General features: G+C 44.7%; 1 protein-coding gene across 2 annotated transcripts in view; it reads right to left on the reverse strand.

Moving 5' to 3' along the window:
• Nucleotides 1-449: 449 nt before the first annotated feature.
• LOC116372075 (UTP--glucose-1-phosphate uridylyltransferase-like) overlaps nucleotides 450-25,983 on the reverse strand; it is a 66,692-nt gene continuing 41,158 nt past the window's right edge. For both annotated transcript variants that reach the window (XM_031821155.1, XM_031821154.1), the window contains exons 6-11: nucleotides 21,610-21,766; nucleotides 19,306-19,446; nucleotides 18,460-18,657; nucleotides 8,858-9,100; nucleotides 6,372-6,476; nucleotides 450-1,285 (exon numbers count right to left, since the gene is read on the reverse strand). In XM_031821155.1, the coding sequence (XP_031677015.1) occupies nucleotides 1,178-1,285; nucleotides 6,372-6,476; nucleotides 8,858-9,100; nucleotides 18,460-18,657; nucleotides 19,306-19,446; nucleotides 21,610-21,766 (952 nt within the window). In that variant the 3' untranslated portion in view covers nucleotides 450-1,177. The remainder of the gene's footprint in view (nucleotides 1,286-6,371; nucleotides 6,477-8,857; nucleotides 9,101-18,459; nucleotides 18,658-19,305; nucleotides 19,447-21,609; nucleotides 21,767-25,983) is intronic.

Raw genomic sequence — 25,983 nt, forward strand, 5'->3', positions numbered from 1 at the left:
GAGAGGGAGGGAGAGGGGTGGAGAGAGGGAGGGAGAGAGGGATGGAGAAAGGGATATATAGATAGAGAGGGAGAGAGAGAGGGGTGGAGAGAGGGAGGGAGAGAGGGATGGAGAAAGGGATATATAGATAGAGAGGGAGAGAGAGAGGGGTGGAGAGAGGGAGGGAGAGAGGGATGGAGAAAGGGATATATAGCTAGAGAGGGAGAGAGAGAGGGGTGGAGAGAGGGAGAGAGAGGGGTGGAGAGAGGGAGAGAGAGGGGTGGAGAGAGGGGTGGAGAGACAGTAAGGTACAAGTGGAATAAGATTACAGTGAAATAATCATTTTGATGTAAAAAAAAAAAACGTTTTAAAAAGATACCAGTCATAATATTGTTGCCTGGTATTCCTTCGATATTGTTGTGGACATTATATAATATTGAATTGTCAATTAGGGCCGGGATGCAATCCGATCCCGCTTTGTCTTTAATGCATGTTTTAAAGGCAATGTCCCACGTTCATGGTCACTACATCCACGGTAAACACTGTATCTGTCGGCCCAATCAGGAGTTACCTTTAAATGGTGCAATGTCCAAATCCCCGATCGGATTGAATCCCAGTCTAAGACTGTACTGACATGTACAGTAGATATTGAATCCCAGTCTAAGACTGTACTGACATGTACAGTAGATATTGAATCCCAGTCTAAGACTGTACTGACATGTACAGTAGATATTGAATCCAGTCTAAGACTGTACTGACATGTAAAGTAGATATTGAACCCCAGTCTAAGACTGTACTAACATGTAAAGTGGATATTGAATCTCCCATTGACATCACATCCATATGACTTCTATCACGATTCTCATCCAGTAAGGGAATCTAATGGGCAGGGAGCTGAAATACTACAGGAATAGTATAGCTTGGATATCACATCACAATCTGTTGGGTATGACACCCCTCTCTAAGGAGTTTATTTAAAGGAGTCTGGATCAAGTCTGCCTCGGTCACATGATTGGGGTGAATGTGTCTGGTCACATGATGGTGGTGGATGTCTGGTCACATGGTTGGGGTTGATGTGTTTGGCTTGGTCACATGATGGTGGTGGATGTGTCTGACTTCGTCACATGATGGTGGTGGATGTGTCTGGCTTCGTCACATGATGGTGGTGGATGTGGTGCTGGAGGAGTAGTTAAAGGCTTCAGTGGTCCAGGATGCGAAGGTTGCCCGACACAATCTTGTTCTCCAGTATCGTTCCAGCCGGGATGTCGATACGATCTCCGTGATTGGCTATGATGATGACCGTTCCCTACAGGGAGGAGAGGAGGGGCATAAAGGGGGTAAAAAGGCAAGGTTCAGGTTCATTTTTTTGTGCTTTTTAATTTAAAAAACCAACTTTATTTTAGATTTTCAGATATAGCAACAAAAACAGTACAACCCCTCATTCGCCGCCCCCCCCTCCCTCCCTCCCTCCCCTCCACCCATTCCTCCCTCCACCCATCCCTCCCTCCCCTCCACCCATCCCTCCCTCCCCTCCACCCATCTCTCTCTCCCTCCCTCCCCTCCACCCATCTCTCCCTCCTCCCTCCCCATCCTCCTCCCTCCCCTCCACCCATCTCTCCCTCCCTCCCTCCCCTCCACCCATCTCTCCCTCCCTCCCTCCCCTCCACCCATCTCTCCCTCCCTCCCTCCCCTCCACCCATCTCTCCCTCCCTCCCCTCCACCCATCTCTCCCTCCCTCCCCTCCACCCATCTCTCCCTCCCTCCCTCCCTCCCCTCCACCCATCTCTCCCTCCCTCCCTCCCCTCCACCCATCTCTCCCTCCCTCCCCTCCACCCATCTCTCTCCCTCCCCTCCACCCATCTCTCTCCCTCCCTCCTGTACTGTACTGTAGTCTCTAGTACTGTAAATAGAGAGATAGTACTGTACTGTAGTCTGTACTGTAGTCTCTAGTACTGTAAATAGAGAGTACTGTACTGTAGTCTCGAGTACTGTAAATAGAGAGATAGTACTGTACTGTAGTCTCGAGTACTGTAAATAGAGATAGTACTGTACTGTAGTCTGTACTGTAGTCTCTAGTACTGTAAATAGAGAGTACTGTAGTCTGTACTGTAGTCTCGAGTACTGTAAATAGAGATAGTACTGTACTGTAGTCTGTACTGTAGTCTCTAGTACTGTAAATAGAGAGTACTGTAGTCTGTACTGTAGTCTCTAGTACTGTAAATAGAGAGATAGTACTGTAGTCTGTACTGTAGTCTCTAGTACTGTAAATAGAGAGATAGGTCTGTACTGTAGTCTGTAGTACTGTAAATAGATATTCCCACCCAACCCAGTTGAAAGCCTTCTCAGCATCAAGAGAGCTGACGATCTCTGGCTGTAGAGTTGAGTGGGCAGAATAAAGAACATTAAATAGCCGGCTCATACTATAGAAAGATTGTCCACCTGAGATAAATCCGGTTTAATCACAGTTAATTATATTAGGCATCACTGTCTCTAAACGGCGAGAGACGACCTTAGTGAGAATGTTATAATCGCAGCATAAAAGGCTTACAGGGCGGTATGAGCCACAGTCTTAGGGGATTCTGGTCTTTTTTAAGCTAAACCGAAATAGTCGCCTGGGTGTCTGTGGCAGTTTCTGACTAGAAAGGATTTCAATGTACATTGAGCTGAAGAATGGGGATCATTTAGAGGAGAAGGCTTTGTAAAATTCAACAGGGAAGCCATCAGGCCCAGGGGCTTTCCCACTCTGCATGGACTGGATTGCCAGAGTAGCTTCATCATCACTTATTGAGGCATCCATGTTGGTTTGTTCATCTGAATTGAGACAGGGGGTGTCCAGAGTGTCTAGAAATGCATGCACACGAGATGTGTCAGGAAGAGCCTCAGACGAGTAAAGAGCAGAGTAGAGTTGCTTAAATTGATTGTTGATTTCTTTGGGATTGGTGGAAGTTAAATCAGCTGCAACACAGATTTCAGGTATGGTGCTGCTAGCAGCGGATTGTCGAAGCTGGTGAGATAACAACTTTCTCTCTGTGTTCAGAGAATCTTTACCTCGACTTAAACAGAAGCTGCTCCGTTTGTTTGATGGAAAGATTGTGAAATTCTGATTGGTGTAGCAGTCTCTCTTTGTAGATTTCAGGAATCGGAGACGAGGCATATCTGTTGTCCACATCTAGAATGAGTTGTTATAGCGTCGCTAAGCGTTTGCTGTTCGTTGTCATATGCTGTGTATGAAATAATGTAGCCCCTTAGATCAGGTTTTAACATCTCACACACAGTAGAATGAGACATGTCAGGGGTGACGTTGATCTGGAAAAAGACATCAATGTGAGTTTCTATTTATTTTTTAAAGGCACTACAGGATAGTAGTAGTGGGTCAAGTCGTCTCGTGAGTTGTGACACAGTACTGTCCGGAGAGTGGATATCTAGCTGGACAGGTCTATGGTCTGAAATAGGACAGGTCTATGGTCTGAGATAGGACAGATCTATGGTCTGAGATAGGACAGATCTATGGTCTGAGATAGGACAGATCTATGGTCTGAGATAGGACAGGTCTATGGTCTGAGATAGGGCAGGTCTATGGTCTGAGATAGGACAGGTCTATGGTCTGAGATAGGACAGGTCTACGGTCTGAGATAGGACAGATCTACGGTCTGAGATAGGACAGATCTACGGTCTGAGATAGGACAGATCTATGGTCTGAGATAGGACAGGTCTATGGTCTGAGACAAGGATATTGTGATATTGGCTATTAGTTACAAAAGGAAGAATTCTATTGTCCAGCAGGAAAAAGTCAATCCTAGAGTTTGAGCTGTGGACTGGAAGAAACAAGTCAAACCTAGAGTTTGAGCTGTGGACTGGAGGAAACAAGTCAATCCTAGAGTTTGAACTGTGGACTGGAGGAAACAAGTCAATCCTAGAGTTTGAGCTGTGGACTGGAGGAAACAAGTCAATCCTAGAGTTTGAGCTGTGGACTGGAGGAAACAAGTCAATCCTAGAGTTTGAGCTGTGGACTGGAGGAAACAAGTCAATCCTAGAGTTTGAGCTGTGGACTGGAGGAAACAAGTCAATCCTACAGTATGAGCTGTGGACTGGAGGAAACAAGTCAATCCTACAGTATTAGCTGTGGACTGGAGGAAACAAGTCAATCCTAGAGTTTGAGCTGTGGACTGGAGGAAACACGTCAATCCTAGAGTTTGAGCTGTGGACTGGAGGAAACAAGTCAATCCTACAGTATGAGCTGTGGACTGGAGGAAACAAGTCAATCCTAGAGTTTGAGCTGTGGACTGGAGGAAACAAGTCAATCCTACAGTATGAGCTGTGGACTGGAGGAAACAAGTCAATCCTACAGTATGAGCTGTGGACTGGAGGAAACAAGTCAATCCTACAGTATGAGCTGTGGACTGGAGGAAACAAGTCAATCCTACAGTATGAGCTGTGGACTGGAGGAAACAAGTCAATCCTACAGTTTGAGCTGTGGACTGGAGGAAACAAGTCAATCCTACAGTTTGAGCTGTGGACTGGAGGAAACAAGTCAATCCTACAGTTTGAGCTGTGGACTGGAGGAAACAAGTCAATCCTACAGTTTGAGCTGTGGACTGGAGGAAACACGTCAATCCTAGAGTTTGAGCTGTGGACTGGAGGAAACAAGTCAATCCTACAGTATGAGCTGTGGACTGGAGGAAACAAGTCAATCCTAGAGTTTGAGCTGTGGACTGGAGGAAACAAGTCAATCCTACAGTATGAGCTGTGGACTGGAGGAAACAAGTCAATCCTACAGTATGAGCTGTGGACTGGAGGAAACAAGTCAATCCTACAGTATGAGCTGTGGACTGGAGGAAACAAGTCAATCCTACAGTATGAGCTGTGGACTGGAGGAAACAAGTCAATCCTACAGTTTGAGCTGTGGACTGGAGGAAACAAGTCAATCCTACAGTTTGAGCTGTGGACTGGAGGAAACAAGTCAATCCTACAGTTTGAGCTGTGGACTGGAGGAAACAAGTCAATCCTACAGTTTGAGCTGTGGACTGGAGGAAACAAGTCAATCCTACAGTTTGAGCTGTGGACTGGAGGAAACAAGTCAATCCTACCATAATTTGCAAATAAATTCATTAAAAATCCTACAATGTGATTTCCTGGATTTTTTTTCTCATTTTGTCTGTCATAGTTGAAGTGTACCTATGATGAAAATTACAGGCCTCTCATCTTTTTAAGGGGGAGAACTTGCACAATTGGTGGCTGACTAAATACTTTTTTTGCCCAACTGTACATTTAAACAAAGTTTTTCAAAATTCCTGACATTTAATCATAGTATAAATTTCCTGTCTTAGGTCAGTTAGGATCACCACTTTATTTTAAGAATGTGAAATAGTAGAGAGAATGATTTATTTCAGCTTTTATTTCTTTCAACACATTCCCAGTGGTCAGAAGTTTACATACACTCAATTAGTATTTGGCAGCATTGCCTTTAAATTATTTAACTTGGGTCAAACGTTTCGGGTAGCCTTCCACAAGCTTCCCACAATAAGTTGGGTGAATTTTGGCCCATTCCTCTTGACAGAGCTGGTGTAACTGAGTCAGGTTTATAGGCCTCCTTGCTCACACACACTTTTTCAGTTCTGCCCACACATTTTCTACAGGATTGAGGTCAGGGCTTTGTGATGGCCACTCCAATACCTTGACTTTGTTGTCCTTAAGCCATTTTGCCACAGCTTTGGAAGTATGCTTGGGGTCATTGTCCATTTGGTAGACCCATTTGCGACTAAGTGTTCATTTCCTGACTGATGTGGTACCTTCACGCCTTTGGAAATTGCTCCCAAGGATGAACCAGACTTGTGGAGGTCTACACATTTTTTTTCCTGAGGTCTTGGCTGATTTCTTTTGATTTTCCCATGGTGTCAAGCAAAGAGGCACTGAGTTGAAATACATCCACAGGTACACCTCCAATTGACTCAAATGATGTCAATTAACCTATCAGAAGCTTCTAAAGCCATGACATCATTTTCTGGAATTTTCCAAGCTGTTTTAAGGCACAGTCTATTTAGTGTATGTAAACTTCTGACCCACTGGAATTGTGATACAGTGAATTATAAGTTAAATAATCTGTCTGTAAACAATTGTTGGAAAAATGACTGTTGTCATGCACAAAGTAGATGTCCTAACCGACTTGCCAAAACTATAGCTTGTTAACAAGAAATGTGTGGAGTGGTTGAAAAACGAGTTTTAATGACTCCAACCTAAGTGTATGTAAACTTCAAACTTCAACTGTATCATTGTTATTGTAAAGTTCCTCCATTCCATCTGGGCCCAGATGTTTCTCTGAGATAATAGAGGACTAAGAATCTCCCTGACCATGTGACCTAGCCAGAAAAAAACTCAGGGGCCTGTGAACTCACCTTGAGAGAAACTTGTTTTCCAAACGTGACATCACCGGACACAGTCAGGTGATCCAGCTCCAGCATATCAGGGATGCTCTCGAACCGCGTCTGGTATTCCTGGACCTTAGAACACACAGACGGGTATGTCATGCTGAGTTTAGAGCAGTAACATATACTTTGAGGAGAGGGAGGGAAAGAGAGAGCTCTATCTTGGTATGTTTATTCCCACTGGATGACCTATATAAACAGAGGGTGAATGTATGGTAGTACAACAATAGAGCACCAGCTCAACATGTATGCAGAGTTTGGTGTGTTCAGCTTTAGTTCAACTGTAGGAGGATACAGTGAGAAGAAAAGGACAAGGATCTTAGATTCCCTACGTATGCCCCATTCAAATGTACTGTGAATAAAGGTTAGCATGCCCCATTCAAATGTACTGTGAATAAAGGTCAGCATGCCCCATTCAAATGTACTGTGAATAAAGGTCAGCATGCCCCATTCAAATGTACTGTGAATAAAGGTCAGCATGCCCCATTCAAATGTACTGTGAATAAAGGTCAGCATGCCCCATTCAAATGTACTGTGAATAAAAGTCAGCATGCCCCATTCAAATGTACTGTGAATAAAGGTCAGCATGCCCCATTCAAATGTACTGTGACTAAAGGTCAACATGTAGAGGATGTATCTGAACCAACAAACATCAAGAGGAGGTGTTTCATCTGGACGGGCTATTCAACTATGGTCCTTACGAAACATTTGTTTTTCCTTCTCTCCTAATCAGGGACTGATTCAGACTGCACACATGTTGAGTGAACTCTTTCACCAATCAGAGACATTCATTAAACAATTAAAGGGAAGTCCAGGATTTTACAACTTGATGTAAGATGGTTCCTCACCCTGAAAGTAGTCTATGGGCCAGGAGAAACTGGAATCCATGCTTCAGTTTTCTTTAAACATCCACTACAAACTTCAGCAACATGAAAACATTTTTTTTAGATGTAACTTTTATTTAACTAGGCAAGTCAGTTAAGAACAAAGTCTTATTTACAATGACCGGGGAACAGTGGGTCAACTGCCTTGTTCAGAGGCAGATTTCTACCTTGTCAGCTCGGGGATTTAACCACTAGGCTACCTGCCGCCCCTAACATTAGCCACCGCTAGCAAACAATCAAAGGGAGTGACGAAGGCAACCCACATTTTTTGTTATGGCCAAATCAACTCAAATAACTAAATATTTGGTTTGGCATTAAATGCCCAGAGCAACATTCATATTTTTCTCTGTTTGTATTACATTTTTATTTTTTTATTTAACCAGGCAAGTCAGTTAATTAAGAACAAATGATTATTTACAATGACAGCCTACCAAAAGACCTCCTGCAGGGACGTGGGATCAATGAAAAAATATATATATAAATAAATAACTTAGAAATATAGGACAAAACACACATCACGACAAGAGAGACAACACTACATAAAGAGAGACCTAAGATAACAACATAGCAAGGCAGCAACACATGACGATACAGCATGGTAGCAACACAACATGAAAACAACATGGTAGCAAAACAACGTGGTAGCTTACATTGTACAACAGCTGTAGAAACAAACACTGTAAAAGTGTGAACAATTTATGAGTATTATTTCCTGATAGTTGCTGGTAGAGAATAATCTACACAGGCCCTTCTAATCAGCAGGTCTTGCATGGGTGGAGTTTTGGCTTGCCTGGTGACATCACCAGTCCGTATTTTAGTTAAATAGACCAATGAGAAAAACAGTTCCAAACCTCTCTGCCAATAACAGCTAGTTTTCCGTTTTCAGAGATCACTCCCAGACAGTCCAAGCAAAATTCTTGCGTGAGAAATAGTTTTTGGCTAAAATGTTACTTTTGTTTCTTTTTGACCATTTTAATCTAAAACTATTACAGTAAGGTACTTAATTGTTACCCAGAAATGATATGATACTGAGATATAAAAATAAAAAACGGCTGCATGAGGCTTTTATAAAGGTGACTTGGCCATAGAGATCCACAGTATGATATCGAATCAGAGTAAATAGAGCCAAATATATTTAAAAGTCACCTTGTCCAAGAGATGGTCATCAAAACGTCACCCCAGGGTAAGAATACACGAAACACAGCCCTTATTTTAAGTGTTTCTAAAATCCCCTATGGGAAAAATGTATGGTGGAAAAAACGATTGGAACCATTTCCCTGTTTGACTGCTAGGTTTTATGGGTATTATTACACCTCCACCGTGGGGCTCTATTTAAGATTAAAACCAATATTTATTGGTTGCTCAAATGCAATGCGCTTGTCAACAAAGCACCTTTGATTAAATCTTGCCCTCAGCAGTGGAAATCCAGCCTTACCTTAGTAAAGGAGGTTAGTTAGTAGTTATAGTAATAGTAAGGTTACGTTAGTTACCTTAGTAAAGGAGCTGCCCAGATTGACGTGGGGCGTGGTTAAGGTTAGTTAGTAGTTATAGTAATAGTAAGGTTAGGGTTACCTTAGTAAAGGAGCTACCCAGCTTGACGTGGGGCGTGGTAGGGAACTCTCTCTTCTGGCTCATGGTGAGAGAGCCCGCCTCCAGGCTGTAGAGGTTGGACATGACCAATAGGAGGTCGGAGACGGTCTTGACGGGCAGGAAGCGGGATCGCGGCACGTTGATGCCCAGGGCGTTGTCGAAGCTCTTGATGGCCGCGCCCACCGCCGTCTCCAGCTGGATCACGTTCTGACCTCCGTCCAGTGTCTGGCAGGAGAACAGGTGGTTAGTGACACACACACACACACAGACACTAAAGGATGTAGGTAGTGGATTCATATACAGACACACACGCACACATACACAAACAAACTGAAGAATGTACTGTAGGCCTCAGGTAGTGGGTTCAGATGGAGAACCTCTGAGCTTAGTCACGAGACAAGTTTTATGCTGCTTCACTAGGATCTGAATGATCCACTTAATATCACTACATCTACTAGCTAACAACATCAGGTCAGTTTGCTGCTTCACTAGGATCTGAATGATCCACTTAATATCAAAGAGAGAGAATATCACAGTGAGTTATGTCATGATAACACATCACCACCTGCAGCGTGTTCTGTTACCTACATCTACTAGCTAACAACATCAGGTCAGTAGTTCTATAATATACAGTAGTGTTCTGTTACCTACATCTACTAGCTAACAACATCAGGTCAGTAGTTCTATAATATACAGTAGTGTTCTGTTACCTACATCTACTAGCTAACAACATCAGGTCAGTAGTTCTATAATATACAGTAGTGTTCTGTTACCTACATCTACTAGCTAACAACATCAGGTCAGTAGTTCTATAATATACAGTAGTGTTCTGTTACCTACATCTACTAGCTAACAACATCAGGTCAGTAGTTCTATAATATACAGTAGTGTTCTGTTACCTACATCTACTAGCTAACAACATCAGGTCAGTAGTTCTATAATATACAGTAGTGTTCTGTTACCTACATCTAACAACATCAGGTCAGTAGTTCTATAATATACAGTAGTGTTCTGTTACCTACATCTAACAACATCAGGTCAGTAGTTCTATAATATACAGTAGTGTCCTGTTACCTACATCTACTAGCTAACAACATCAGGTCAGTAGTTCTATAATATACAGTAGTGTCCTATTACCTACATCTACTAGCTAACAACATCAGGTCAGTAGTTCTATAATATACAGTAGTGTTCTGTTACCTACATCTACTAGCTAACAACATCAGGTCAGTAGTTCTATAATATACAGTAGTGTTCTGTTACCTACATCTACTAGCTAACAACATCAGGTCAGTAGTTCTATAATATACAGTAGTGTTCTGTTACCTACATCTACTAGCTAACAACATCAGGTCAGTAGTTCTATAATATACAGTAGTGTTCTGTTCACTACATCTACTAGCTAACAACATCAGGTCAGTAGTTCTATAATATACAGTAGTGTTCTGTTACCTACATCTACTAGCTAACAACATCAGGTCAGTAGTTCTATAATATACAGTAGTGTTCTGTTACCTACATCTACTAGCTAACAACATCAGGTCAGTAGTTCTATAATATACAGTAGTGTTCTGTTACCTACATCTACTAGCTAACAACATCAGGTCAGTAGTTCTATAATATACAGTAGTGTTCTGTTACCTACATCTACTAGCTAACAACATCAGGTCAGTAGTTCTATAATATACAGTAGTGTTCTGTTACCTACATCTACTAGCTAACAACATCAGGTCAGTAGTTCTATAATATACAGTAGTGTTCTGTTACCTACATCTACTAGCTAACAACATCAGGTCAGTAGTTCTATAATATACAGTAGTGTTCTGTTACCTACATCTACTAGCTAACAACATCAGGTCAGTAGTTCTATAATATACAGTAGTGTTCTGTTACCTACATCTACTAGCTAACAACATCAGGTCAGTAGTTCTATAATATACAGTAGTGTTCTGTTACCTACATCTACTAGCTAACAACATCAGGTCAGTAGTTCTATAATATACAGTAGTGTTCTGTTACCTACATCTACTAGCTAACAACATCAGGTCAGTAGTTCTATAATATACAGTAGTGTTCTGTTCACTACATCTACTAGCTAACAACATCAGGTCAGTAGTTCTATAATATACAGTAGTGTTCTGTTACCTACATCTACTAGCTAACAACATCAGGTCAGTAGTTCTATAATATACAGTAGTGTTCTGTTACCTACATCTACTAGCTAACAACATCAGGTCAGTAGTTCTATAATATACAGTAGTGTTCTGTTACCTACATCTACTAGCTAACAACATCAGGTCAGTAGTTCTATAATATACAGTAGTGTTCTGTTACCTACATCTAACAACATCAGGTCAGTAGTTCTATAATATACAGTAGTGTTCTGTTACCTACATCTAACAACATCAGGTCAGTAGTTCTATAATATACAGTAGTGTTCTGTTACCTACATCTACTAGCTAACAACATCAGGTCAGTAGTTCTATAATATACAGTAGTGTCCTATTACCTACATCTACTAGCTAACAACATCAGGTCAGTAGTTCTATAATATACAGTAGTGTTCTGTTACCTACATCTACTAGCTAACAACATCAGGTCAGTAGTTCTATAATATACAGTAGTGTTCTGTTACCTACATCTAACAACATCAGGTCAGTAGTTCTATAATATACAGTAGTGTTCTGTTACCTACATCTACTAGTTAACAACATCAGGTCAGTAGTTCTATAATATACAGTAGTGTTCTGTTACCTACATCTACTAGCTAACAACATCAGGTCAGTAGTTCTATAATATACAGTAGTGTTCTGTTACCTACATCTACTAGCTAACAACATCAGGTCAGTAGTTCTATAATATACAGTAGTGTTCTGTTACCTACATCTACTAGCTAACAACATCAGGTCAGTAGTTCTATAATATACAGTAGTGTTCTGTTACCTACATCTACTAGCTAACAACATCAGGTCAGTAGTTCTATAATATACAGTAGTGTTCTGTTACCTACATCTACTAGCTAACAACATCAGGTCAGTAGTTCTATAATATACAGTAGTGTTCTGTTACCTACATCTACTAGCTAACAACATCAGGTCAGTAGTTCTATAATATACAGTAGTGTTCTGTTACCTACATCTACTAGCTAACAACATCAGGTCAGTAGTTCTATAATATACAGTAGTGTTCTGTTCACTACATCTACTAGCTAACAACATCAGGTCAGTAGTTCTATAATATACAGTAGTGTTCTGTTACCTACATCTACTAGCTAACAACATCAGGTCAGTAGTTCTATAATATACAGTAGTGTTCTGTTACCTACATCTACTAGCTAACAACATCAGGTCAGTAGTTCTATAATATACAGTAGTGTTCTGTTACCTACATCTACTAGCTAACAACATCAGGTCAGTAGTTCTATAATATACAGTAGTGTTCTGTTACCTACATCTAACAACATCAGGTCAGTAGTTCTATAATATACAGTAGTGTTCTGTTACCTACATCTAACAACATCAGGTCAGTAGTTCTATAATATACAGTAGTGTTCTGTTACCTACATCTACTAGCTAACAACATCAGGTCAGTAGTTCTATAATATACAGTAGTGTCCTATTACCTACATCTACTAGCTAACAACATCAGGTCAGTAGTTCTATAATATACAGTAGTGTTCTGTTACCTACATCTACTAGCTAACAACATCAGGTCAGTAGTTCTATAATATACAGTAGTGTTCTGTTACCTACATCTAACAACATCAGGTCAGTAGTTCTATAATATACAGTAGTGTTCTGTTACCTACATCTACTAGTTAACAACATCAGGTCAGTAGTTCTATAATATACAGTAGTGTTCTGTTACCTACATCTACTAGCTAACAACATCAGGTCAGTAGTTCTATAATATACAGTAGTGTTCTGTTACCTACATCTAACAACATCTCTGCATCACTCCCCCAATCAGGCCTTTATGGTAGAGTGGCCAGATGGAAGCCAATCCTCAGTAAAGGGCACATGACAGCCCGCTTGGAGTTTGCCAAAAGGCACCTAAAGCCTTTCAGACCATGAGAAACAAGACTCTCTGGTCTGATCAAACCAAGATTGAACTCTTTGGCCTGAATGCAAAGCGTCACATCTGTAGAAAAACTGGCACCATCCCTACGGTGAAGCACGGTGGTGGCAGCATCATGCCGTGGGAATGTTTTTCAGCGGCAGGGACTGGGAGACTAGTCAGGATCGTGGGAAAGATGAACGGAGCAAAGTACAGAGAGATCCTTGATCCTGCTCCAGAGTGCCCATGACTTCAGGCTGTGGCGAAGGTTCACCTTCTAACAGGACAATGACCCTAAGCACACAGCTAAGAGAAAGCAGAAGTGGCTTGAATGTCCTAAATGTCCTTGTGTGGCCCAGCCAGAGCCCGGACTTGAACATCTCTGGAGAGACCTAAAAATAGCTGTGCAGCAACGCTCCCCATCCAACCTGACAGAGCTTGAGAGGATTTGCCGAGAAGAATGGGAGAAACTCCCCAAATACACGTGTGCCAAGCTTGTAGAGTCATACCCAAGAAGACTGGAGGCTGTGATCACTGCTTCAACAAAGTACTGAGTAAAGTAAATACTTATGTAAATATGATATTTACATTTCTAAAACCCTGTTTTTACTTTGCCATTATGGAGTACAGTGTGTAGATAATTTAATCAATTTTAGAATAAGGCTGTAACGTAACAAAATGTGGAAAAAGTCAAGGGATCTGAATACTTTCCCAAGGCATTGTATATCCAATAGAAGTAGCAGTCTCTGTAATGTCTCAGGGCAGCTCCACTCTGTAATGTCTCAGGGCAGAGTCACTCTGTAATGTCTCAGGGCAGCTCCACTCTGTAATGTCTCAGGGCAGAGCCACTCTGTAATGTCTCGGGGCAGCTCCACTCTGTAATGTCTCAGGGCAGAGTCACTCTGTAATGTCTCAGGGCAGAGCCACTCTGTAATGTCTCAGGGCAGAGTCACCCTGTAATGTCTCAGGGCAGCTCCACTCTGTAATGTCTCAGGGCAGCTCCACTCTGTAATGTCTCAGGGCAGCTCCATTCTGTAATGTCTCAGGGAAGAGCCACTCTGTAATGTCTCAGGGCAGAGCCACTCTGTAATGTCTCAGGGCAGCTCCACTCTGTAATGTCTCAGGACAGAGTCACTCTGTAATGTCTCAGGACAGAGTCACTCTGTAATGTCTCAGGACAGAGTCACTCTGTAATGTCTCAGGGCAGCTCCACTCTGTAACTCTGTAAAGAACATTCCAGAGCATTAGTTAATGTTTCTGTTCTATACCGTACCAGGAAGAGATGGTTCCAGTTTGGAGTCGGAGGACCAGACACTGGTCTATACCGTACCAGGGAGAGATGGCTCCAGTTTGGAGTCGGAGGACCAGACACTGTTCTATACCGTACCAGGAAGAGATGGCTCCAGTTTGGAGTCGGAGGACCAGACACTGGTCTATACCGTACCAGGGAGAGATGGCTCCAGTTTGGAGTCGGAGGACCAGACACTGGTCTATACCGTACCAGGGAGAGATGGCTCCAGTTTGGAGTCGGAGGACCAGACACTGGTCTATACCGTACCAGGGAGAGATGGCTCCAGTTTGGAGTCGGAGGACCAGACACTGGTCTATACCGTACCAGGAAGAGATGGCTCCAGTTTGGAGTCGGAGGACCAGACACTGGTCTATACCGTACCAGGGAGAGATGGCTCCAGTTTGGAGTCGGAGGACCAGACACTGGTCTATACCGTACCAGGGAGAGATGGCTCCAGTTTGGAGTCGGAGGACCAGACACTGGTCTATACCGTACCAGGGAGAGATGGCTCCAGTTTGGAGTCGGAGGACCAGACACTGGTCTATACCGTACCAGGGAGAGATGGCTCCAGTTTGGAGTCGGAGGACCAGACACTGGTCTATACCGTACCAGGGAGAGATGGCTCCAGTTTGGAGTCGGAGGACCAGACACTGGTCTATACCGTACCAGGAAGAGATGGCTCCAGTTTGGAGTCGGAGGACCAGACACTGGTCTATACCGTACCAGGGAGAGATGGCTCCAGTTTGGAGTCGGAGGACCAGACACTGGTCTATACCGTACCAGGGAGAGATGGCTCCAGTTTGGAGTCGGAGGACCAGACACTGGTCTATACCGTACCAGGGAGAGATGGCTCCAGTTTGGAGTCGGAGGACCAGACACTGGTCTATACCGTACCAGGGAGAGATGGCTCCAGTTTGGAGTCGGAGGACCAGACACTGGTCTATACCGTACCAGGGAGAGATGGCTCCAGTTTGGAGTCGGAGGACCAGACACTGGTCTATACCGTACCAGGGAGAGATGGCTCCAGTTTGGAGTCGGAGGACCAGACACTGGTCTATACCGTACCAGGGAGAGATGGCTCCAGTTTGGAGTCGGAGGACCAGACACTGGTCTATACCGTACCAGGGAGAGATGGCTCCAGTTTGGAGTCGGAGGACCAGACACTGGTCTATACCGTACCAGGGAGAGATGGCTCCAGTTTGGAGTCGGAGGACCAGACACTGGTCTATACCGTACCAGGGAGAGATGGCTCCAGTTTGGAGTCGGAGGACCAGACACTGGTCTATACCGTACCAGGGAGAGATGGCTCCAGTTTGGAGTCGGAGGACCAGACACTGGTCTATACCGTACCAGGGAGAGATGGCTCCAGTTTGGAGTCGGAGGACCAGACACTGGTCTATACCGTACCAGGGAGAGATGGCTCCAGTTTGGAGTCGGAGGACCAGACACTGGTCTATACCGTACCAGGGAGAGATGGCTCCAGTTTGGAGTCGGAGGACCAGACACTGGTCTATACCGTACCAGGGAGAGATGGCTCCAGTTTGGAGTCGGAGGACCAGACACTGGTCTATACCGTACCAGGGAGAGATGGCTCCAGTTTGGAGTCGGAGGACCAGACACTGGTCTATACCGTACCAGGAAGAGATGGCTCCAGTTTGGAGTCGGAGGACCAGACACTGGTCTATACCGTACCAGGGAGAGATGGCTCCAGTTTGGAGTCGGAGGACCAGACACTGGTCTATACCGTACCAGGGAGAGATGGCTCCAGTTTGGAGTCGGAGGACCAGACACTGGTCTATACCGTACCAGGGAGAGATGGCTCCAGTTTGGAGTCGGAGGACCAGACACTGGTCTATACCGTACCAGGGAGAGATGGCTCCAGTTTGGAGTCGGAGGACCAGACACTGGTCTATACCGTACCAGGGAGAGATGGCTCCAGTTTGGAGTCGGAGGACCAGACACTGGTCTATACCGTACCAGGGAGAGATGGCTCCAGTTTGGAGTCGGAGGACCAGACACTGGTCTATACCGTACCAGGGAGAGATGGCTCCAGTTTGGAGTCGGAGGACCAGACACTGGTCTATACAATGAAAACTGTTGACACAGCAGATACTGTCTGCTATGAATTATATATATCTTTCATACAGATCTTAACCTTGTGACCCGTCCTATATATCGGTTGTTCGTCATGTAGGTTTAAAGGAGTGTATCTTGGCTTTAAAAGACCTTTGTACTTTTGTCTCGTGGCTCTCAACGAATCATTTGATCGTGATTCGTCGACCAGCCATCCTTACCGTAGAGCAGTCAATCGATTCACTTTGAATGAGAAGTGTAATCTTAGTAAATACAGCCATGCAGGGGAGGTTAGCCTACCCTTAATACATGCTAACATCTCACCCTTACAATAACAGGGGAGGTTAGCATACCCCCAAGACATGCTAACATCTCGCCCTTACAATAACAGGGGAGGTTAGCATACCCCTAAGACATGCTAACCTCGTCCTTACAATAACAGGGGAGGTTAGCATACCCCCAAGACAGGCTAACATCTCAGCCTTACAATAACAGGGGAGGTTAGCATACCCCTAAGACATGCTAACACCTCACCATTACAATAACAGGGGAGGTTAGCATACCCCCAAGACATGCTAACATCTCAGCCTTACAATATCAGGGGAGGTTAGCATACCCCTAAGAGATGCTAACACCTCACCATTACAATAACAGCGGAGGTTAGCATTTTTGGGAGGGTATGATATTTGTGCATCTGTAACTTTCTCACTCATCATTATTCATGACTAATTCAGGACTATCTGTAATCATGGTAGAATCCACATTAATGTAGAAGTGTTTAGAAACATATTATGTTCTTATTTACAAATAAAGTGACTCCAAAATGACACAATACATGATTTACCGTTCATTTCTATTGGGCACAAAGCTTGATGTAGTCATTGCGTGTTATGAATATGGGACCAAATACTTAACTTGTTCCTACTTTACGGGATGAGAAGTGTGGGAACAGAGCAGGTTTTTGGAGTCGGAGTGTAACTGAAGAGGAATTGTGCACCACGTCTCTCTGCCTCCTCATTGACAAGTTTACAGTTGATTTATTCAAAATGGTCAGCTGTTGAAATTAGACTTCTACAGATGCACAATCGAGAGCATCCTGTCAGGCTGTATCACCGCCTGGTACGGCAACTGCTCCGCCCACAACCGTAAGGCTCTCCAGAGGGTAGTGAGGTCTGCACAACGCATCACCGGGGGCAAACTACCTGCCCTCCAGGACACCTACACCACCCGATGTCACAGGAAGGCCAAAAAGATCATCAAGAACAACAACCACCCGAGCCACTGCCTGTTCACCCCAGCTACCATCCAGAAGGCGAGATCAGTACAGGTGCATCAAAGCTGGGACCGAGAGACTGAAAAACAGCTTCTATCTCAAGGCCATCAGACTGTTAAACAGCCATCACTAACATTGAGTGGCTGTTGGCAACATACTGACTCAACTCCAGCCACATTAATTATGGAAAAATCTATATAATAAATGTATCACTAGCCACTTTAAACAATGCCACTTAATATAATGTTTACATACCCTACATTACTCATCTCATATGTATATACTGTACTCGATACCATCTACTGCATCTTGCCTATGTCGTTCTGTACCATCACTCATTCATATATTTGTATGTACATATTCTTCATCCCTTTACACTTGTGTGTATAAGGTAGTTGTTGTGGAATTGTTAGGATAGATTACTCGTTGGTTATTACTGCATTGTCGGAACTAGAAGCACAAGCATTTCGCTACACTCGCATTAACATCTGCTAACCATGTGTATGATTTGATTTGATTTGGACTATTAACCATTTGGTGGATCCAACATATGGATAAGGGGCTCAGTCGATTCTATTAGTCATTTTGAGACATAGAATATATACATTCAGCTGGTTTGACCTGAGCTGGACTGCCTTGACCGAAACAGCATCAAACTGTACCGAGCTAAGTGGGTTTTGTGTGTGCATGTTGACCCATGCACAACCTGCATGGTGTGTGTGTGTGTGTGTGTGTGTGTGTGAGTGTGTGAGTGTGTGTGTGTGTGTGTATGTGTGTATGTTGACCTATGCACAACCTGCACGGTGTGTGTGTGTGTGTGTGTGTGTGTGTGTGTGTGTGTGTATATGTGTGTGTGTGTGTGTGTGTATGCCTGCCCGTCTGGTCTCTCACCTTGGGGTTAACGATGATCTCCATGTCCATGGCGTTCTGCTCCTGCAGCCTCTTGATGGCGCCCAGAGAGATCCACAGGTTGTTGGTGTTGAAGATCTTGAACTTGGTGACTGATTTGAACTCATCTACATGGGCCTTGGGGACCTGGGCTATCTCCAGCAGACGCAACTTGTTATCATACTGAATAAGAGTACCGCCCTAGAGAGACAGAGAGACAGACAGAGAGAGAGACACAGAGACACAGAGACAGAAACACAGAGAGACAGAGAGAGAAAGACAGAGAAAGAGACAGACAGAGAGACACAGAGACAGAGAGACACAGAGAGACAGAGAGAGACAGAGAAAGACAGAGAGAGACAGAGAGAGACAGAGAGAGTCAGAGAGAGACAGAGAGAGACAGAGACAGAGAAAGAGACAGACAGAGAGACACAGAGACAGAGAGACACAGAGAGACACAGAGAGACAGAGAGAGACAGAGAGAGAGAGAGAGAGAGAGAGAGAGAGAGAGACAGAGAGAGAGAGACAGAGAAAGAGGTTATTTTGGGTTCTGATGTGGTAGTAGAGTTTAACTAAAGCTCATTATTTATTTATACGTTATATTCTTTAAAAGTAAATGGCTATATATAATTATAATTATAATTATATATAATTAATTTAAAAGTAAAAAAAGAAAGAAGATATACCAATTCCACATTAATGAATTAACAATTGAATCAACTGTTTATAAAGTGTGAATAAAATGATGACAAAGTGTTAATAGTGAGAGGTGAATGAAGAAGACAGAATAAACCACTAACAGAGACCACAACATGGTATACAACACGCCTCCCTCCTCCTGCCACCCACCTTGACGTCAGCGCGGGTCTTGTCGGTGACCTCCATGATGAACTCACAGCGTTTCCCGTTGGGCTGGCTCACCAGGTGATGCAGGATGTTCAGGTCCACCGTAGCACCCAGGTTGTCAATGTTAGACACAAAGATGTACTCCTGAAGAGGGGGGGGGGGGTATTTTATTAGGATCCACAAAGATGTACTCCTGAAGAGGGGGGGGGGGGTATTTTATTAGGATCCACAAAGATGTACTCCTGAAGAGGGGGGGGGGGGGGTATTTTATTAGGATCCACAAAGATGTACTCCTGAAGAGGGGGAGGGGGGGGGTATTTTATCAGGATCCACAATGATGTACTCCTGAAGAGGGGGGGGGGGGGGGTTTATCAGGATCCACAATGATGTACTCCTGAAGAGGGGGGGGGGGTATTTTATCAGGATCCCCATTAGCTGTTGCGAAAGCAGCTAGTCTTCCTGGGGTGCAACTCAATATTAGGAAAGTGTTCGTTGTGAAATAGAAAGGCTTTGTTGTGAAATAGAAAGCCGATTCCAGATTTGATTTTTGATTGAAGATGTTTGATATGAGTCTGGAGGGAGAGTTTACAGTCTAGCCAGACACATAGGTATTTGTAGTTGTCCACATATTCTATGTCAGAACCGTCCAGAGTAGTGATGGTGGTCAGGCGGGCGGGTGCAGGCTGTGAACAGTTGAAAAGCATGCATTTGGTTTTACTAGCATTTAAGAGCAGTTTGAGGCCACGGGAGGAGTGTTGTATGGCATTGAAGCTCGTTTGGAGGTTAGTTAACACAGTGTCCAAAGAAGGGCCAGATGTATACAGAATGGTGTCGTCTGCGTAGTGGTGGATCAGGGAATCACCTGCAGCAAGAGCGACATTGTTGATATATACAGAGAAAAGAGTCGGCCCGAGAATTTAACCCTGTGATACCCCCATAGAGACTGCCAGAGGTCCGGACAACAGGACACAACAGGACACACTGAACACACTGAACTGAACACACTGTCTGCGAAGAAGTTGGTGAACCAGGCGAGGCAGTCATTTGAAAAACCAAGGCTATTGAGTCTGCCGATAAGAATACGGTGATTGACAGAGTTGAAGGCCTTGGCCAGGACGATGAAGACTGCTGCACAGTACTGTCTTTTATCGATGGCAGTTATGATATCATTTTGTACCTTGAGCGTGGCTGAGGTGCACCCATGACCAGCTCAGAAACCGGATTGCACAGTGGAGAAGGTACGGTGGGATTCGAAATGGTCAGTGATCTGTTTATTAACTAGGCCTTAGATAGGCAGGGCAGGAGTTCTAGGTCTATAACAGTTTGGGTCTAGAGTGTCACCCCCTTTGAAGAGGGGGATGACCGCGGCAGCTTTCCAATCCTTGGGGATCTCAGACGATACGAAAGAGAGTTTGAACAGGCTGGTAATAGGGGTTGCAACAATGGCGGCGGATAGTTTTAGAAAGAGAGGGTCCAGATTGTCTAGCCCAGCTGATTTGTACGGGTCCAGGTTTTGCAGCTCTTTCAGAACATCTGCTATCTGGATTTGGGTAAAGGAGAAGCTGGGGAGGCTTGGGCGAGTAGCTGCGGGGGGGGGGGGGGGGGGGGGGGAAGCTGTTGGCCGGGGTTGGGGTAGCCAGGAGGAAAGCATGGCCAGCGGAGCTGTTGGCCGGGGTTGGGGTTGCCAAGAGGAAAGCATGGCCAGCTGAGCTGTTGGCCGGGGTTGGGGTTGCCAGGAGGAAGGCATGGCCAGCTGAGCTGTTGGCCGGGGTTGGGGTTGCCAGGAGGAAGGCATGGCCAGCTGAGCTGTTGGCCGGGGTTGGGGTTGCCAGGAGGAAGGCATGGCCAGCCGTTGAGAAATGCTTATTGAAATGTTTGATTATCATGGATTTATCGATGGTGACCGTGTTACCTAGCCTCAGTGCAGTGGGCTGCTGGGAGGAGGTGCTCTTGTTCTCCATGGACTTTAGTGTCCATGGAGAACAGTGTGTTTGAAAAAGCTGGCCTTAGCTTTCCTGACTGACTGCGTGTACTGGTTCCTGACTTCCCTGAACAGTTGCATATCGCGGGGACTATTCGATGCTATTGCAGTCCGCCACAGGATGTTTTTGTGCTGGTCAAGGGCATTCAGGTCTGGAGTGAACCAAGGGCTATATCTGTTCTTAGTTCTACATTTTTTGAAAGGGGCATGCTTATTTAAGATGGTGAGGAAAGCACGTTGAAAGAACCTTGCCTCTCTCTCTGTGTGTGTGTGTGTGTGTGTGTGTGTGTGTGTGTGTGTGTGCGTGCGTGCGTGCGTGCGTGTACCTTGCCCTCTGTGATGAGCTGATCCAGCAGACCAGAGTTGTAGAAGCTGGCGTAGATGTCCCCGTGGCCAGGAGGGTACCACACGTCAGCGTTCTCACCCGTCATACCAATGTCTGTGGCCACAGGCAGGAGGGACTCTTTATTAATACGGGGGTACCTGGGACAGAGGGCAGGAAGGACTCTTTATTCATATGGGGGTACCTGGGACAGAGGGCAGGAGGGACTCTTTATTAATACGGGGGTACCTGGGACAGAGGGCAGGAGGGTGGGAGGGACTCTTTATTAACACGGGGGTACCTGGGACAGAGGGCAGGAGGGACTCTTTATTAATACGGGGGTACCTGGGACAGAGGGCAGGAGGGTGGGAGGGACTCTTTATTAACACGGGGGTACCTGGGACAGAGGGCAGGAGGGCGGGAGGGGAGAGACAGGGTGAATTAATTTAGTTAAATAACCTAATTGTAGGCTACTTCCAGGTTTCATGTTTTACTTTTAAATGATGTGAATCCTGTTAGGAATGGGTCAATGACGGGAAGACCAACTGAACAGATCAAGGAGCCCTCATCACTTAACGTTTATCAGCTGATAAAAGCAGATTAGGAAGGAGAACGTTTAATGTCTCCTTACAGAGCTGAGGATGGTCTGAGATCTGTCTGTCTGTCTGTCTGTCTGTCTGTCTGTCTGTCCATGAGAGGGGAGAATTACCTGAGATCTGTCTGTCTGTCTATCTGTCTGGTCATGCGAGGGGAGGATGACCTAAGATCTGTCTATCTGTCTGGTCATGCGAGGGGAGGATGACCTAAGATCTGTCTGTCTGTCTGGTCATGAGAGGGGAAGATGACCTAAGATCTGTCTGTCTGTCTGGTCATGAGAGGGGAAGATGACCTGAGATCTGTCTGTCTGTCTGGCCATGAGAGGGGAGGCTTACCTGAGGTCTGTCTGTCTGTCTGGCCATGAGAGGGGAGAATTACCTGAGATATGTCTGTCTGTCTGGCCATGAGAGGAGAGGATTACCTGAGATATGTCTGTCTGGCCATGAGAGGGGAGGATGACCTGAGATATGTCTGTCTGTCTGGCCATGAGAGGAGAGGATTACCTGAGATATGTCTGTCTGTCTGGCCATGAGAGGGGAGGATTACCTGAGAGGGAAGGGGAGGAGAGGGAAGGGGGAAGACAGTTCTGGCATGCATAAGAGGGCTCAGATGAGAGAAGAGAAGAGGAGAGGGAAGGCAGAGGAAAGAAGGGGAAGAAAGGAGAGGGAAGGGGAAGGGGGAGGACAGGGAAGGGGGAGGGGGAGGAGAGCAGTGGGGAGGGGAGGGAAGGCAGAGGAAAGAAGGGGAAGAAAGGAGAAGAGAGGGAAGGAAGGAAGGGGGAGGAGAGGAGAGGGAAGGGGCCTCATTAAAAGAGGATTAAGTTGTCATCTGACCAGGCTTTTTGACACACTCCAGCTTGATCCTCACTTTGTGTTTGATTGTATTCCAAAGGCGTAGGAGCTTCTGAGGTAAAGCCCTCCTTGAGGAAGCTGATAAAATATTAACACTACAAGCCTTTTAGTCTACAGTCCAATTCAACAGACAGTCCACTGCTTAAAAGGAAAGGTTCACCCATGTTGAAAGTTATATTGTTTTTGTGCATCTCTGAGGGATGTTCTATGGATTCTCCGGGTCAAATCCTGTTTTCACGTGTATCTGAGTTATTGGCGTTGAAGCAGGCAGCACTCCGGCCGCTATGACGTAGCACTGTGATAAAGTCGCTCTGACTACACTGGAAGTTAATAGGAAAACAACTTTTAGATCACCAAAACGTCTCTCATACACGTCAGATTTCAATACTGGACGATGTCATAACTCTGGAGAATGTCTTCTCTCAAATAAGACTTTGATTATATTTTTGGGATATTCCTACCTCGAGAAATGTGTAATTTAACGGAGGGTCTATGTAGCACATTTTTCCTGTTTGTCTGCCTCTTTATCCCAGGGTGCATTGCATGGTGCTGTTGCCTGAGATACTATAGAAAGAAGATGAATAAAGGGAAATATAATGCCCCACCCAGCAGACTGTGACAAATCACATTCACGTCGTCATGCTGCGTCACGCGGTTTCTAAGCTAATTGTAACGCAATCCCTTCAAAGTCAGTGTATATATCAAGAAACTTGCCAATTTCCCTCAAAAGTACGTAATGTCACGATTCTAAAGCTATATGATATTACAGATAGCAAGTGAATTATCTCACATCTCTGAGAAGTATTGTAATGTTGTACTTCTGGTTGATGAAATTGGTGCTAAAGTTGGGTTTTTGAGCTAGCGCCCATTCACTCCTTGAAGGAGAGCGCTCCTTGGGCAGGAATTTCCCAGAATGCACCGTGGAGCCCAATGATGTAGCATGGCAGAAATGCCTTCTGGAACATGTGAACTTCCATGTGCACTCAATGGTTGTACAGTCGTCTCAAATAAAACTGTGAAGGACCTCGGCGTTACTCTGGACCCTGATCTCTCTTTTGAAGAACATATCAAGACCATTTCAAGGACAGCTTTTTCCATCTACGTAACATTGCAAAAATCAGAAACTTTCTGTCCAAAAATGATGCAGAAAAATTAATCCATGCTTTTGTCACTTCTAGGTTAGACTACTGCAATGCTCTACTTTCCGGCTACCCGGATAAAGCACTAAATAAACTTCAGTTAGTGCTAAATACGGCTGCTAGAATCCTGACTAGAACCAAAAAATGTGATCATATTACTCCAGTGCTAGCCTCTCTACACTGGCTTCCTGTCAAAGCAAGGGCTGATTTCAAGGTTTTACTGCTAACCTACAAAGCATTACATGGGCTTGCTCCTACCTATCATTCTGATTTGGTCCTGCCGTACATACCTACACATACGCTACGGTCACAAGACGCAGGCCTCCTAATTGTCCCTAGAATTTCTAAGCAAACAGCTGGAAGCAGGGCTTTCTCCTATAGAGCTCAATTTTTATGGAATGGTCTGCCTACCCATGTAAGAGACGCAAACTCGGTCTCAACCTTTAAATCTTTACTGAAGACTCATCTCTTCAGTGGGTCATATGATTGAGTGTAGTTTGGCCCAGGAGTGGGAAGGTGAACGGAAAGGCTCTGGAGCAACGAACCGCCCTTGCTGTCTCTGCCTGGCCGGTTCCCCTCTTTCCACTGGGATTCTAACCCTATTACAGGGGCTGTGTCACTGGCTTACTGGGGCTCTTTCATACCGTTCCTAGGAGGGGTGCGTCACTTGAGTGGGTTGAGTCACTGATGTTCTCTTCCTGTCTGGGTTGACGCCCCCCCTTGGGTTGTGCCGTGGCGGAGATCTTTGTGGGCTATACTCTGCCTTGTCTCAGGATGGTAAGTTGGTGGTTGAAGATATCCCTCTAGTGGTGTGGGGGCTGTGCTTTGGCAAAGTGGGTGGGGTTATATCCTTCCTGTTTGGCCTTGTCCGGGGGTGTCCTCGGATGGGGCCACAGTGTCTCCTGACCCCTCCGGCCTCAGCCTCCAGTATTTATGCTGCAGTAGTTTATGTGTCGGGGGGCTAGGGTCAGTCTGTTATATCTGGAGTATTTCTCCTGTCTTATCCGGTGTCCTGTGTGAATTTAAGTATGCCCTCTCTAATTCTCTCTTTCTCTCTTTCTTTCTCTCTCTCGGAGGACCTGAGCCCTAGGACCATGCCTCAGGACTACCTGACATGATGACTCCTTGCTGTCCCCAGTCCACCTGGCCGTGCTGCTGCTCCAGTTTCAACTGTTCTGCCTGTGATTATTATTATTTGACCATGCTGGTCATTTATGAATATTTGAACATCTTGGCCATGTTCTGTTATAATCTCCACCCGGCACAGCCAGAAGAGGACTGGCCACCCCACATAGCCTGGTTCCTCTCTAGGTTTCTTCCTAGGTTTTGGCCTTTCTAGGGAGTTGTTCCTAGCCACCGTGCTTCTACACCTGCATTGCTTGCTGTTTGGGGTTTTAGGCTGGCTTTCTGTACAGCACTTTGAGATATCAGCTGATGTACGAAGGGCTATATAAATCAATTTGATTTGATTTGATTTGCATTAATAACAAACTTGTATTCCATCTGTAAATATGAATAAAATTGTTAAATTATGAGCCTAGTTGGTTTATCCACGGAAAAAGACAGGAACCTAACTGGTAGCCATGATTGGCTGACATAATGAATGGGCTGGACATGCCGGGAGATGAGTTTGGATTAGTCTGCCATATAGCATACTTCTGTCTATAACGTGAGCTGCTCAATACTGTATATGTTGATAATCCTTTCTACTGTAGCGTTTTTGAAAGATATAATGTTAGCCATGAAGAACTACAAAAGATTAGCTACTTTTCTCTTTAATGGCCTGAATTT

The sequence above is a fragment of the Oncorhynchus kisutch genome, unplaced genomic scaffold, assembly GCF_002021735.2.
Source record: "Oncorhynchus kisutch isolate 150728-3 unplaced genomic scaffold, Okis_V2 scaffold3899, whole genome shotgun sequence".
NCBI lineage: Eukaryota > Metazoa > Chordata > Actinopteri > Salmoniformes > Salmonidae > Oncorhynchus > Oncorhynchus kisutch.